The 13227-nt window shown below is 43.0% G+C and overlaps 3 protein-coding genes across 3 annotated transcripts; all 3 read right to left on the bottom strand.

Moving 5' to 3' along the window:
• Positions 1–5094: 5094 nt before the first annotated feature.
• Positions 5095–6584, bottom strand: LOC139355024 (uncharacterized). The gene is made up of 3 exons (XM_070999303.1): positions 6503–6584; positions 5743–6451; positions 5095–5683 (listed from the first exon to the last, which is right to left on the bottom strand). Exons 1-3 carry the CDS (start codon positions 6582–6584, stop codon positions 5095–5097), a joined length of 1380 nt encoding a protein of 459 aa, XP_070855404.1.
• A 7-nt stretch (positions 6585–6591) lies between these two features.
• Positions 6592–10183, bottom strand: LOC139355023 (uncharacterized). Its single transcript, XM_070999302.1, has 4 exons — positions 9544–10183; positions 8358–9450; positions 7175–8081; positions 6592–7068 (listed from the first exon to the last, which is right to left on the bottom strand). The coding sequence occupies exons 1-4, from the start codon at positions 10181–10183 to the stop codon at positions 6592–6594; spliced, it is 3117 nt and encodes a 1038-aa protein (XP_070855403.1).
• A 687-nt stretch (positions 10184–10870) lies between these two features.
• On the bottom strand, positions 10871–12759 carry LOC139355022 (uncharacterized). Its single transcript, XM_070999301.1, has 3 exons — positions 12012–12759; positions 11252–11960; positions 10871–11192 (listed from the first exon to the last, which is right to left on the bottom strand). The coding sequence occupies exons 1-3, from the start codon at positions 12757–12759 to the stop codon at positions 10871–10873; spliced, it is 1779 nt and encodes a 592-aa protein (XP_070855402.1).
• Between the last annotated feature and the right edge of the window lie 468 nt (positions 12760–13227).

Here is a 13227-nt window from a genome sequence, read left to right as displayed (position 1 = left end):
CTGTCGGCGTGGGAATGAGCATCCTTATCAGCTGCTCTATCCTACTCTTCCGAGTGTTGAGAAGGCAGCGAGCGGCGCGGGAAATACAACAGGTCGTCGATAAATTCCGATAAATTCCGAAGAAATTGAAATGAAAAGTTTTCAAAGTAAAATGTCGATCATGAATAAAGATTCTGGTTTAGAATGTATCTTTCATGAACATACCATGGAAATAATTTCAAAAACTCAAGAATTTCAAGAGAGAGACAGTGGATGGTCTCTTATAAAATTGATTCGCTTGGAAATGAATGTGAATCATTATACACCGATGGCTGGTTCGTCCTTCAAACCACTACCTCGTTTCCTTTTAACAAAAAAAGCAATAGTTAATGCTTAAAACGAAAATTATCAATATTGTTTTAAATGGGCGTTGATTTCTGCCTTAATTGTTAACAGGCCGCAAAGATGTTCGGCATATATTATTGATATATCGCCGGAGATAATTCGTATAAGTGATATAATAATATTCGATTTCACAGTGTTGTGTTACCCCCTTAAAATAAAATGTATAAATAATTTTTTAAAAAAGAATACTCATATGAGTTTAAAGGTATTCGGATATAATGAAGAGACGAGGGAAATAATTGGACCACTTTTTCAATCGAAAGTGGAAAAGCCTCTTTATGTCAATTTGATGTTTTTGGAAGAAGGTGGAAATGGACATTACATGTACGTTAAAAATATTTCAAGGTAAATTCTTTTATTCATTTTTATCTCTTTTAAGCAATTAAATAATTTGTATATATTTCTCTTTCAAAGATTAATGACTGCTCAAAGAGGAAATCAGAGGAGGGCGCAATTTTTCTGTAATGTGTGTTTAAATTCATCCGGAACCCAGGAGGCTGCATTGAAACACAAGACGCTCTGCAGTAGGAGGGTTTCAAAGATGCCACACCCCCACAATAATACACTGGAATTTACCCAAGTTCAACATCAGCTTCAAGTTCCATTTTTTGTCTACGCGGATATTGAATGCATTCTGGAACCAAACAATTTTGAAGTGAGCCCCAAATTATTAATTATTAATGAACATATTCCAATATCATATGCGTGTTATATAAAGTGTGCTTTTGATTCAAAACTAGATAAATTTGTTTTAGAAACAGGAAAAAATTCAGGAATAAGTTTTGTAAATTCCTTGATAAAAAATTTAACTAAACTGAGTGATGACTACTTACATAAAATAGTTCCTATGAAAATGACTTTGAATGAGCAGCAAAAATTCGATAATTCATTGAATAGTTCTATTTGTCAGAAAGTTTTAGGGACTGATAGGGTTAGAGATCATTATCATTTCACAGGTCGCTTTAGAGGTGCAGCCCACTCTAAATGTAACTTGGTTTATAAAGTTAACAAATTCATAGGAGTATTTTTTCATAATTTTTCGAGATACTACTGTCATTTACTTAGTCAAGAGTTGGGAAAGATTCCCGGTGAAATTTCCGTAATATCAATAAATAAGGAAAACCATATTTCTGTCTCAAAAAAAATGACTAGTTTAAGTGGAAATAGTTATACCCGTTACTCGTAGAGTAAAAGGGTATACTAGATTCGTCGGAAAGTATGTAACAGGCAGAAGGAAGCGTTTCCGACCCCATAAAGTATATATATTCTTGATCAGGATCACTAGCCGAGTCGATCTAGCCATGTCCGTCTGTCTGTCTGTCCGTCTGTCCGTCTGTCCGGATGAACGCTGAGATCTCGGAAACTATGAGAGCTAGGCTATTGAGATTTGGCGTGCAGATTCCTGAGCTTCCTACGCAGCGCAAGTTTGTTTCAGTAGACTGCCACGCCCACTCTAACGCCCACAAACCGCCCAAAGCTGTGGCTTCTACAGTTTTGATGCTAGATAGAAAATTTTAACTGAAATGTAATGTTCTCATCAATACCTATCGATTGACCCAAAAAAAGTTTGCCACGCCCACTTTAACGCCCACAAACCGCAAAAACCTGTGACGCCCACAATTTTCATGCTAGATAAAAAATTTTAACTGAAATGTATTGGGCTCGTCAATTCCTATCGATTGATCCAAAAAAAATTTGCCACGCCCACTCTAACGCCCATAACGCTTAAATCTGTCTACCGCCGGTAGGTGGCGCATTTTAATCTCGCTTTGCTGCTTGCATATCTCCATTTAGCTGAGTAACGGGTATCTGATAGTCGAGGTACTCGACTATAGCGTTCTCCCTTGTTTTGAAATTCGTTTTCTCGATACATATAGATTTATGGCATCAAGTTTAGATACCCTAGCTTCTAATTTAGTTGATGATCAAATGAAATCTGTAAAGTCATTTTTGAATTGAATTTCAACTAATGCGTAAGAAGGGTATATTTCCCTATGAATATTTAGATTCCGATAGTAGACTCGAGGAAACATTCCTCCCACCAAAGGAAGCATTCTATAGTAATTTAACGGAAAGGGAATGCTCTCAGGAAGACTATGATCACGCTCTTAAAGTTTGATCCCATTTCTCATGTTCCACTCTTAAAGATTATTTAGAATTATATTTGAAAACTGATGTATTCCTTTTAACTGACATTATTGAAAACTTCCGAAAAATTGTTGTGCAAATTTATTCACTTGGCCCAGCTTTCTTGGGAGGCAATGTTGAGAACTACAAATACTTATAGCACGAAGACTATACGAAAAACACATTTTTAAAGATGAGCTTAACGGTTAACTCATGACAGAATTTGTAGGTCTGTGCTCAAACAAAGGTTTATTGTTATATTGTAGAATAGATCAAGTTGAATCTTCACATAATAAAGCAAAGGGAGTGAGTTCACGAAATCTTACAATTGAACAATAGAAAAACGTTTTTTTATCTGGGGCCTCACTATATGGTCATAGAACAATGTTTAGATCAAAAGCACTACACAAAATAGCTACAGTTAAAGTAATTAAAAAAAATCCTTGTGGCTAAGATAACAAAAGAAAACGTAATGTTAATGAAGCACAATTTGTAGAGTTAAGTAATGAAGACCATGGTACGACATCAATAAAACATCAGAGATTAATTGAAAAAGATATTTTAGAAAATGTTGAATGGCTAGAATCAAATTCATTTTGCTTGGGTGAAATGATACAAAATAATTATGTGAACGATGGAGAATCATTAGATAGCCTTAAATTTCAAAAAGAACATATTGAAAAAGATTTATTTTATAAATCAGTTGAATTGGAGATATTTTATTATGATCGAGACTTTGGAAAATATAAATGAAAATGATTTTGAGTTTGTAAAAAGTATTTTTATTATATTTAGTTTTAGTTTAAAACATTGTACAAAAATATTAATATTAAACTTAATATAAGATAAGATAAATATGTAAATACAAAATAATTTACAAATAAAAATTAATTAAATAAATCATTTATTATACTACAAAATGTCTTCCTTGTTTATCCAGCTAGTCTTTGAAAACCCGAGCCACTTAACCAAAACTTTATTTCCTTTTCGCCTTACAACTTTTTCAACTAGGTAAGTGTGGGGAAATCGTGTTTTTTTCAGTTCTTCTTTATAGAATCCGCCCTGAATCGGGCTACCATCTAAATCTTCAAGTAAGTATGTTTTAGGGTATGTGTTCTTCACCTTTCTAATTTTAAAGATTTCTGTTGTATAGTTTGGTGTATACCCTTTCTCAAAGACATGTTTATATTTACTGATACGAACGTGGTCCCCCTTACGGAATTTACTTGCAACAAATATTTTCAGGTGATTATACGATGTTTGTAATATTTGTTTTTCATTGGAAGAATTGACTTTACTTGGACTCATTTTTATTGTTCTATGCTCTCTATTATTATATTTATTAATTAATTGTTTATACATATCTATCCACTTATTATTTCCATTGAAACTAAACTCACGCCACATTAATTTTTTAAGAGTTCTATTGAAACGTTCAACTATTGATGCTTTTAGAGTACTGAAGGTTGAATAATGATTTATCCTATAACTTTTCATTAATACCTTAAATTTAGAATTAAAGAATTCAGTGCCATCATCAGTTTGCAGGTTTCTTGGTGTTCCATGACCCGATTTAAATATTCTCTCCATGGCTTGGGAAACATCATTTGCATTTTTTGATTTTAATGCCTCACCCCAAGCATATTTCGAAAATGTGTCTATAACAGTCAACAAGTATCGGTACCCATCATTAGATTTTGAAAAGGCTCCCATTTCAACCAAATCTGCTTGCCACAGATCGTTTATACCCCTTTTAATCACTCGTCTTCGTTGAAAGTTTTTTCGAGATGGTCCGTGCAACTCATTTACGATTTTTCGCTTAATCATATTCTTCTGATAGGCTGAAAAGCGACACCTTCTAACTCAATTGTGGTTTTTTTCGGTAATGATATCGGTTTTGTTACATATTTAAATATATAGTCCTTAATGTTTTTAATCTTTTCCAGAATTTTGGCAAAAATTTGGTCAGCGCTGTCTGCCCTCTTATTATTCAATTCAATTTTATTTTCTAAGCTTGAAATTTTTGTGAGTCGACGATTAACATTTTGAGATATAAATTTTCTTAAATCTTCTCCCAACTTTCCGAGGATCTCATCAGTATATTGTTTCGTTGCTAGATCATTGTTGTCTAAAGGCTTAGATCCGTTGAATGATGAATAATCCCTCAGTAGAATGAACACGTCTTTTCTTTCTGATCGTTTCTTATCAGAAAGATGTCCAAGCTTGTCGACAGACATGATGTTTATAAATGTAAAACATATTTGTCCTTCCTATTTATACCCATTAAAATATAATCCTTTCTTCACGCAATTCCTCTAATATTGAAAAAATTTCGTTATTGTGTTTGGTGTTACCCGCTCCTTTTGATGCTACTAAAATTTTCAATCGTTTGACTAACTTGTTGAGGCCAGCGCCACCCTGTCCTCGACTTTACGTAGCACGCCCCGGTTCTAATAAAACTCGCAGGTTAACATATATCCAATTTATTATTCAATATATAACTGCTGGCTGTATGGCGTTACATATAGCCGTGAGACAAAGAAGTAAGGAAACCGCTTTAAAAATAATCGTAGCAGACGGTGGCTAGTGCTGTACTGAATAAGCGCGGGCGAAGTAAGTGCTCGCGTACCCCACAAGTGCGCTTAAAGCTTGTGTTGAACGGTACAATTCCAGCCACTCATCTGCTGATTGGAACAGATTTCGGCGGCGACATTCTCCCCCCGGTAAACTTGGCTCTCCTGCGTCTGGGTTACCCTCAATCTTACCGACGTTCAATACAGCCAGCTTCGTTACGGGTCGTCGTAAGATGCCGTGGGCAGTCTTGATCGTAGCGCTTCTTACTTGCTGGTCCTTAGCTAAGACCACATCGGTGACTATTCCTTTCGGCCACGTGTTTCGTGGTAAGTTCTCGTCCACTATGAGGACGACGCTGCCAATCGTTAGAGGTGGCTGCTTGGCGTACCATTTTCCTCGGCGAGCTAAGTCGGGAACATATTCCCTGACCCATCGTTTCCAGAAATGGTCGGCGAATAGTTGAGTCGATTGCCACATGCATCGAACCGAGAGATTGTTGTCGAAGATGGGCTTATATCCGCTTACTGACCCCAGTAGCAAATGATTGGGTGTGATGGCTTCGTCGTCGTTGGTGTCCAGCGATACGAATGTGAGCGGCCTTGAGTTTATTATAATTCGATCTCCCAAAGTGCGCTTTGTAGACTCTCGCTAGTAAACTTCATCGCTGGGCAGATGGCGGACAGGACCCTTTTTATGGAGCCTATAAGGCGCTCCCATGCTCCCCCCATATGAGGCGCTGCTGGTGGGTTAAAGCTCCACTTAATTGTGTCGAACGATCTGTACACTTCGTCGAAGTCAACCCTTGGAAGCTCCTCGCAGATCACCTTCTCGGAAGCTTTAAAATTAGTGCCGTTGTCCGTGAATATTTCTCTAGGTGTCCCGCGGCGATTGAAGAAGTTGCGGATACACATAATGCATGACGAGGCGTCGAGGGAGTGAGCTATTTCTAGATGCACTGCCCTGACCGTGAGACAGGTAAAGATTACTCCCCATCGTTTCTCCTTCCTCCTGCCAACGGTCACGAGAATTGGTCCAAAGTAATCGATTCCAACGTAGGTAAATGGGCGTTGATAAGCGGCGACTCTAGCAATGGGAAGTTGGGCCATTAGCGGCGGTTTTGGGGAGGCATTATCGTTTCTGCAGCGCTGACATGCTCGTCGGGCTGACTTATATAAAACTCTTAAGCATGGTATATAATAAATGCCACGAATCCTATTGATGCAGGCCTCGTGCATGGTGTGGTGCATCTGACGGTGATACCAGTTAACAATTAGGCGTGTTACGTAATGGCCGTAAGGGAGTACTATTTGCTGTTGGGGGCACAAGTTTTCAGCTCTCCCTCGGATCCGTAGCAACTGGTCATCGTCTAGAAACACATTAAGACAAATTAGTTTTGAATTTGCGTTTAGAGCTTTACCTTTGGAGAGTAAAGATATTTCTTTTCGGAACTCTGATACTTGCGCGTAGCGTATCAGTGTTGTTTGAGCGCGGCGTATCATCTCGGCGTTAATGCTCGTAATCGGAGGCGTTTTCCGCGCTGTTGCTTTCAGCTTTTCGATGTATAATATGAACGTTGCTACCGCTCGATATAGCCTCCGCCAGCCGGAAAGTAGTAGCGACGAAAAACACCTGCTTCACTTCGATGTTGGTTGGGGCTCCTAGGTCGGTACAGGTGGGCCAACGAGAGCGTTCCTGGAGAAGATACTCCGGGCCATCAAACCACTTATGCATGGAAGTGAAACTCGAAGTCTTAGTGGCGATGTCAGTAGGGTTTAAGTCTGATGGCACCCAGTGCCATTGGTCGACATTGGTGAGCTCCAACACTTCTCCTACGCGATGCATTACGTACTGCTGGAACTTGCGTGGGTCCATTCGCAGCCATTTGAGGACTGTTTTGGAGTCCGTCCAGTAGTGATGGGAGTTAACTGATAGCCGAGAATTTGTTTGAATTGACTGGCTAAGCTTGGCGCCAGTGACTGCTGCCTGTAATTCCATACGGGGGATGGACAGCGGGCTTAGCGGGGCAACTTTAGTTTTGGCTGCTAGCAGGCTAAGATAAACGGAGTTGCCTTGTTGGATGCGAAGATACGAGACTGCTGCATATGCAAGATGCGTTTTCAGTCCATATGTCGCGTTTCAGACGGGAGAATTTGATGATAAACGTTAGGTCGTCCGTTTCCGGGATCCAGTATAGGCCGAGGACTTTCTCGGCGGTGGTGATTTCGACCTCGGTTGACGATGATTCTCCGCCTAGTTTGCCAAGCACAGTCTTCGAGTTCGATGCCCAGTTGCGAATATAGAACCCTCCTGCGGCGTGAATATGGCGAACTTGTGTGGCGATTTCTATCACCTCCTTATTATCGTTGCCGCTGTAGATAAAGTCGTCGACGTAGTGGTAATTTTTCACGGCTTGTGCGACGGCGGGATATTGCTGTTGGAACCTGTCAGCGTTTCTGTCCCGTATGAAGTGTGCGAAACATGGTGCGCAGTTTATGCCGAATGTGAGCGCTTCCATCGTGTAGACGCTTGGATGGTGTAGTTCGTCATCTTGGTCGTACCAAAGGAAGCGCTGAACATGGGCATCTTCCGGCTTGACTCGAATTTGGTGAAACATCTCCGCGATGTCACCGATGATCGCCACCTTTCCGGCGCGAAATGAGATCAGCAGATCCACCAATGGTTTCAAGAGGTCGGGACCGGCGTGTATGAAGTCGTTCAGGGATTGTCCCCCTGACTGCGCCGCTGCATCCCAAACTAGACGAACCCTATTAGGTTTGTTCGGGTTTGTAATTATAAAGGTTGGTAGATACCATACCCTCGCGTTTTCTTCCAATATCTCGGTTGCACTTAGCTTACGGGCATACTTCTTTTGCACGAGATTGTCGATCTCCTTTTGGGTTTGAATCTTTAGTGCTGGTTCCTTGATGAATTTCCGTTGTAGGCACTTCAGTCGTCTAAGGGCGTTTGGGTAACTATCTGGTAGAGCTGCGTTCTCGCTATTCCACAGCAGTCCAATTTCAAATCAATCGTCCTCAAAATTGGCTGTCGAGTTCATGATGGCTAGGGCACGGGAGTCAGCTTCAGAATATAGGTGGGCACGTCGAGGAGTCTCTACTGCGAAGGTTTGCTTAATGGCCTCGTGTAAGGCGGTGTCGGCTTCGTAGCATCTACACTCATGAATGTTAACGTGTCCCTCTGCGTTAGATCTTTTGCTCGGAGGGATTTGCAACGTCCATCCCAGTCGAGTTTTGGAAGCAATTGGCTGGCGCCACGCTCCCTCCCGGATTCTAAGAGGTACGGCTAGATTCCAGTTATCCGCTCCGACGATTATAGTTGGTCGCACGTTGGCATATGAGGTAATTGGTAGTCCTTTAAGGTACGGGAACTTCATGGCGAGCTCCTCCATGTTGGCGGACTGTATTGGTAAGTTTAGGCTTCTGACGCTGCGAACGTCTCTCAGTTTAAATTTGGCTCCGTTCTGCGTGTTGATGACACGTAAAGTCGCTGTTTTAGAAGTTTCTTCGACACGGGTTGTATTGTCGGTCCATTTCAGGCAGAGTGGGTGTGGTACGCCTGTCACCCCCAGCTGCTGGAAGATAGTTTCCTCGATCAGCGTTACTGATGATCCTTCGTCTAGAAAGGCAAAGGTGTTAATTTGTTGAGTCTTATAATCGATTTTGATTGATACGATACGGAAATTAGTTTGATCCGCATGTCTATGGGCGAGAATGTGAATGCTCTCCAGCTCGGGTGCTGTTGGCTGGCGCGGGTGTTCGGAGCGGTAGAGTTGTTCTGCATGCAGTACGGGATGGTGACGTTCGCGACAGTTGTTTATGTTGCATGTCTTCCTTGAAAGGCACTGGCTTCGGTGCTTGTTGAGGCAATTGAGGCACAAGTGATGGGTGCGGGACACGTCGCATCTTTCTTCCGTGTTCATAGCGGCGAAGTTAGGGCAGGTTTGGATCTTGTGGTCTCCGGCATCGCATATCACGCATTTTCCTCTAAAACGAAGTGGCTCCTCACTCGCCGAATGGTAATTAAGGCGTTCGCTGCGACCGAAGTAAAGTGGGGATGATACTTGACTAGCTGCTTCGGCGATTGTGTACATCCATTCGCTGAATACTTTCACCACCGGCACAGCGGTTTCTTTTGGGTGCATGGCCCATTGCAATTTTAGCTGCGAAGGAAGCTTTTCCACTAGATCCTGCACAAGGAGTGGGTTGCTCATGTGGGCGACTAGCTCGCAGGCTTCCATCGTTGAATATATGTTTCTTACGCAGAGTGCGTACTCGATCAGAGGTTCTAGTTTGTCCTTTGGAGGCGGCATTTTCCGTGCTTTATCAAGCATTGTCTGAAGTACATGCTCTGGCCGACCGAAACACATTTGAAGTATCTGTATGATTTCGGGGACCATCGCTGGTAATAGTAACTTACTTTGCACTAGTTCTCGGGCCCTACCTCTTAGGCTTGACTGTAGGCGCATGAGGTTCTCCGCGTTGGTGTAGCTGGCGATCTCTGTGCTAGTTTGAAAACTGCTATAAAATAATGGCCAAGCTTGGGGGTTGCCATCGAATGCTGGCAACTCCCTTGGGATCGCTTGACGAGCGGCAATCTGCGAAGGTGTTGGTATGCCAGAGGTCAGTATTATTTTGTTGGCTGCGTCTGGTCCCACTAATAAGCTCCCTATGGCTTCGGCTTCCTTTGGTCTGATCAGCTGTTGCTTAACCGGGGATGGACCATGTGAGGTTTGGTTCGATAAACCGCATGGCGTTTGAGCGGGCTTTTCGCCTAAAGCTGATATACCACCCACTGCCATGCTAGTGGTCGTGACCGTCGTCGACGCCGATTGTGTATTTTTGTTAATGTGTTCCAGAGGGGAAGCTTGATATGACGGATTGTATGGAAGTTTTGCCAATCCGTTTCCTTGCGTCGGTGATGAGGATTCCTGAGGTTTGTGGAATGACATCGGCATCGTTGGCACCACCTCTGTGACGACGTCGCGTATTATATTCTCGCAGTCACATTGCCAGCTGTGATCATCATCAACGCCCACGCACTCGCTGTGGTACCAGGAGTGGCATTTGCTGCACTGGACCATTCGATCACAACCTTCATGTGCACATCGCTTGCAATGGTGTACTCCACTTGATAGGTTGTTGTTATCCACGTTGGGAATTGATGTAGGGCAGTTCCCCGAATATTGTTATTTTCACTTGGACGGGGCTAATGGACTATTAAGTCGGGCACCACGTGATCCGCGTGATTAGTTACGTAATTTATTACGATTATTTTTAAAGATTGTTGAGGCCAGCGCCACCCTGTCCTCGACTTTACGTAGCACGTCCCGGTTCTAATAAAACTCGCAGGTTAACATATATCCAATTTATTATTCAATATATAACTGCTGGCTGTATGGCGTTACATATAGCCGTGAGACAAAGAAGTAAGGAAACCGCTTTAAAAATAATCGTAGCAGACGGTGGCTAGTGCTGTACTGAATAAGCGCGGGCGAAGTAAGTGCTCGCGTACCCCACAAGTGCGCTTAAAGCTTGTGTTGAACGGTACAATTCCAGCCACTCATCTGCTGATTGGAACATTATAGCGGGCTCATTATATCTGTCTATTGAAACAGATTTCGGCGGCGACATTCTCCCCCCGGTAAACTTGGCTCTCCTGCGTCTGGGTTACCCTCAATCTTACCGACGTTCAATACAGCCAGCTTCGTTACGGGTCGTCGTAAGATGCCGTGGGCAGTCTTGATCGTAGCGCTTCTTACTTGCTGGTCCTAAGCTAAGACCACATCGGTGACTATTCCTTTCGGCCACGTGTTTCGTGGTAAGTTCTCGTCCACTATGAGGACGACGCTGCCAATCGTTAGAGGTGGCTGCTTGGCGTACCATTTTCCTCGGCGAGCTAAGTCGGGAACATATTCCCTGACCCATCGTTTCCAGAAATGGTCGGCGAATAGTTGAGTCGATTGCCACATGCATCGAACCGAGAGATTGTTGTCGAAGATGGGCTTATATCCGCTTACTGACCCCAGTAGCAAATGATTGGGTGTGATGGCTTCGTCGTCGTTGGTGTCCAGCGATACGAATGTGAGCGGCCTTGAGTTTATTATAATTCGATCTCCCAAAGTGCGCTTTGTAGACTCTCGCTAGTAAACTTCATCGCTGGGCAGATGGCGGACAGGACCCTTTTTATGGAGCCTATAAGGCGCTCCCATGCTCCCCCCATATGAGGCGCTGCTGGTGGGTTAAAGCTCCACTTAATTGTGTCGAACGATCTGTACACTTCGTCGAAGTCAACCCTTGGAAGCTCCTCGCAGATCACCTTCTCGGAAGCTTTAAAATTAGTGCCGTTGTCCGTGAATATTTCTCTAGGTGTCCCGCGGCGATTGAAGAAGTTGCGGATACACATAATGCATGACGAGGCGTCGAGGGAGTGAGCTATTTCTAGATGCACTGCCCTGACCGTGAGACAGGTAAAGATTACTCCCCATCGTTTCTCCTTCCTCCTGCCAACGGTCACGAGAATTGGTCCAAAGTAATCGATTCCAACGTAGGTAAATGGGCGTTGATAAGCGGCGACTCTAGCAATGGGAAGTTGGGCCATTAGCGGCGGTTTTGGGGAGGCATTATCGTTTCTGCAGCGCTGACATGCTCGTCGGGCTGACTTATATAAAACTCTTAAGCATGGTATATAATAAATGCCACGAATCCTATTGATGCAGGCCTCGTGCATGGTGTGGTGCATCTGACGGTGATACCAGTTATCAATTAGGCGTGTTACGTAATGGCCGTAAGGGAGTACTATTTGCTGTTGGGGGCACAAGTTTTCAGCTCTCCCTCGGATCCGTAGCAACTGGTCATCGTCTAGAAACACATTAAGACAAATTAGTTTTGAATTTGCGTTTAGAGCTTTACCTTTGGAGAGTAAAGATATTTCTTTTCGGAACTCTGATACTTGCGCGTAGCGTATCAGTGTTGTTTGAGCGCGGCGTATCGTCTCGGCGTTAATGCTCGTAATCGGAGGCGTTTTCCGCGCTGTTGCTTTCAGCTTTTCGATGTATAATATGAACGTTGCTACCGCTCGATATAGCCTCCGCCAGCCGGAAAAGTGTTCTACGTTCACGATGGGGTCCAGTGGTGTAGTAGCGACGAAAAACACCTGCTTCACTTCGATGTTGGTTGGGGCTCCTAGGTCGGTACAGGTGGGCCAACGAGAGCGTTCCTGGAGAAGATACTCCGGGCCATCAAACCACTTATGCATGGAAGTGAAACTCGAAGTCTTAGTGGCGATGTCAGTAGGGTTTAAGTCTGATGGCACCCAGTGCCATTGGTCGACATTGGTGAGCTCCAACACTTCTCCTACGCGATGCATTACGTACTGCTGGAACTTGCGTGGGTCCATTCGCAGCCATTTGAGGACTGTTTTGGAGTCCGTCCAGTAGTGATGGGAGTTAACTGATAGCCGAGAATTTGTTTGAATTGACTGGCTAAGCTTGGCGCCAGTGACTGCTGCCTGTAATTCCATACGGGGGATGGACAGCGGGCTTAGCGGGGCAACTTTAGTTTTGGCTGCTAGCAGGCTAAGATAAACGGAGTTGCCTTGTTGGCTTAAAGCTTGTGTTGAACGGTACAATTCCAGCCACTCATCTGCTGATTGGAACATTATAGCGGGCTCATTATATCTGTCTATTGTAACAGATTTCGGCGGCGACATAACTCATTTACATCATTCTAATATACATAGTTTGGATTTGATTTCTGAAGAGTTATGTAACCAAAACTTTTTTTTGAGCGAAGTGGAGTAGACGTTGTAGGACTGAAATTGATGTAGGGAATTGATGTAGGGCAGTTCCCCGAATATTGTTATTTTCACTTGGACGGGGCTAATGGACTATTAAGTCGGGCACCACGTGATCCGCGTTATTAGTTACGTAATTTATTACGATTATTTTTAAAGATTGTTGAGGCCAGCGCCACCCTGTCCTCGACTTTACGTAGCACGTCCCGGATCTAATAAAACTCGCAGGTTAACATATATCCAATTTATTATTCAATATATAACTGCTGGCTGTATGGCGTTACATATAGCCGTGAGACAAAGAAGTAAGGAAACCGCTTTAAAAATAATCGT

The sequence above is a fragment of the Drosophila suzukii genome, unplaced genomic scaffold (genome assembly GCF_043229965.1).
Source record: "Drosophila suzukii unplaced genomic scaffold, CBGP_Dsuzu_IsoJpt1.0 scf_6, whole genome shotgun sequence".
Taxonomy (NCBI): Eukaryota; Metazoa; Arthropoda; class Insecta; order Diptera; family Drosophilidae; genus Drosophila; species Drosophila suzukii.
This window is presented reverse-complemented; position numbering and strand designations above follow the sequence as displayed.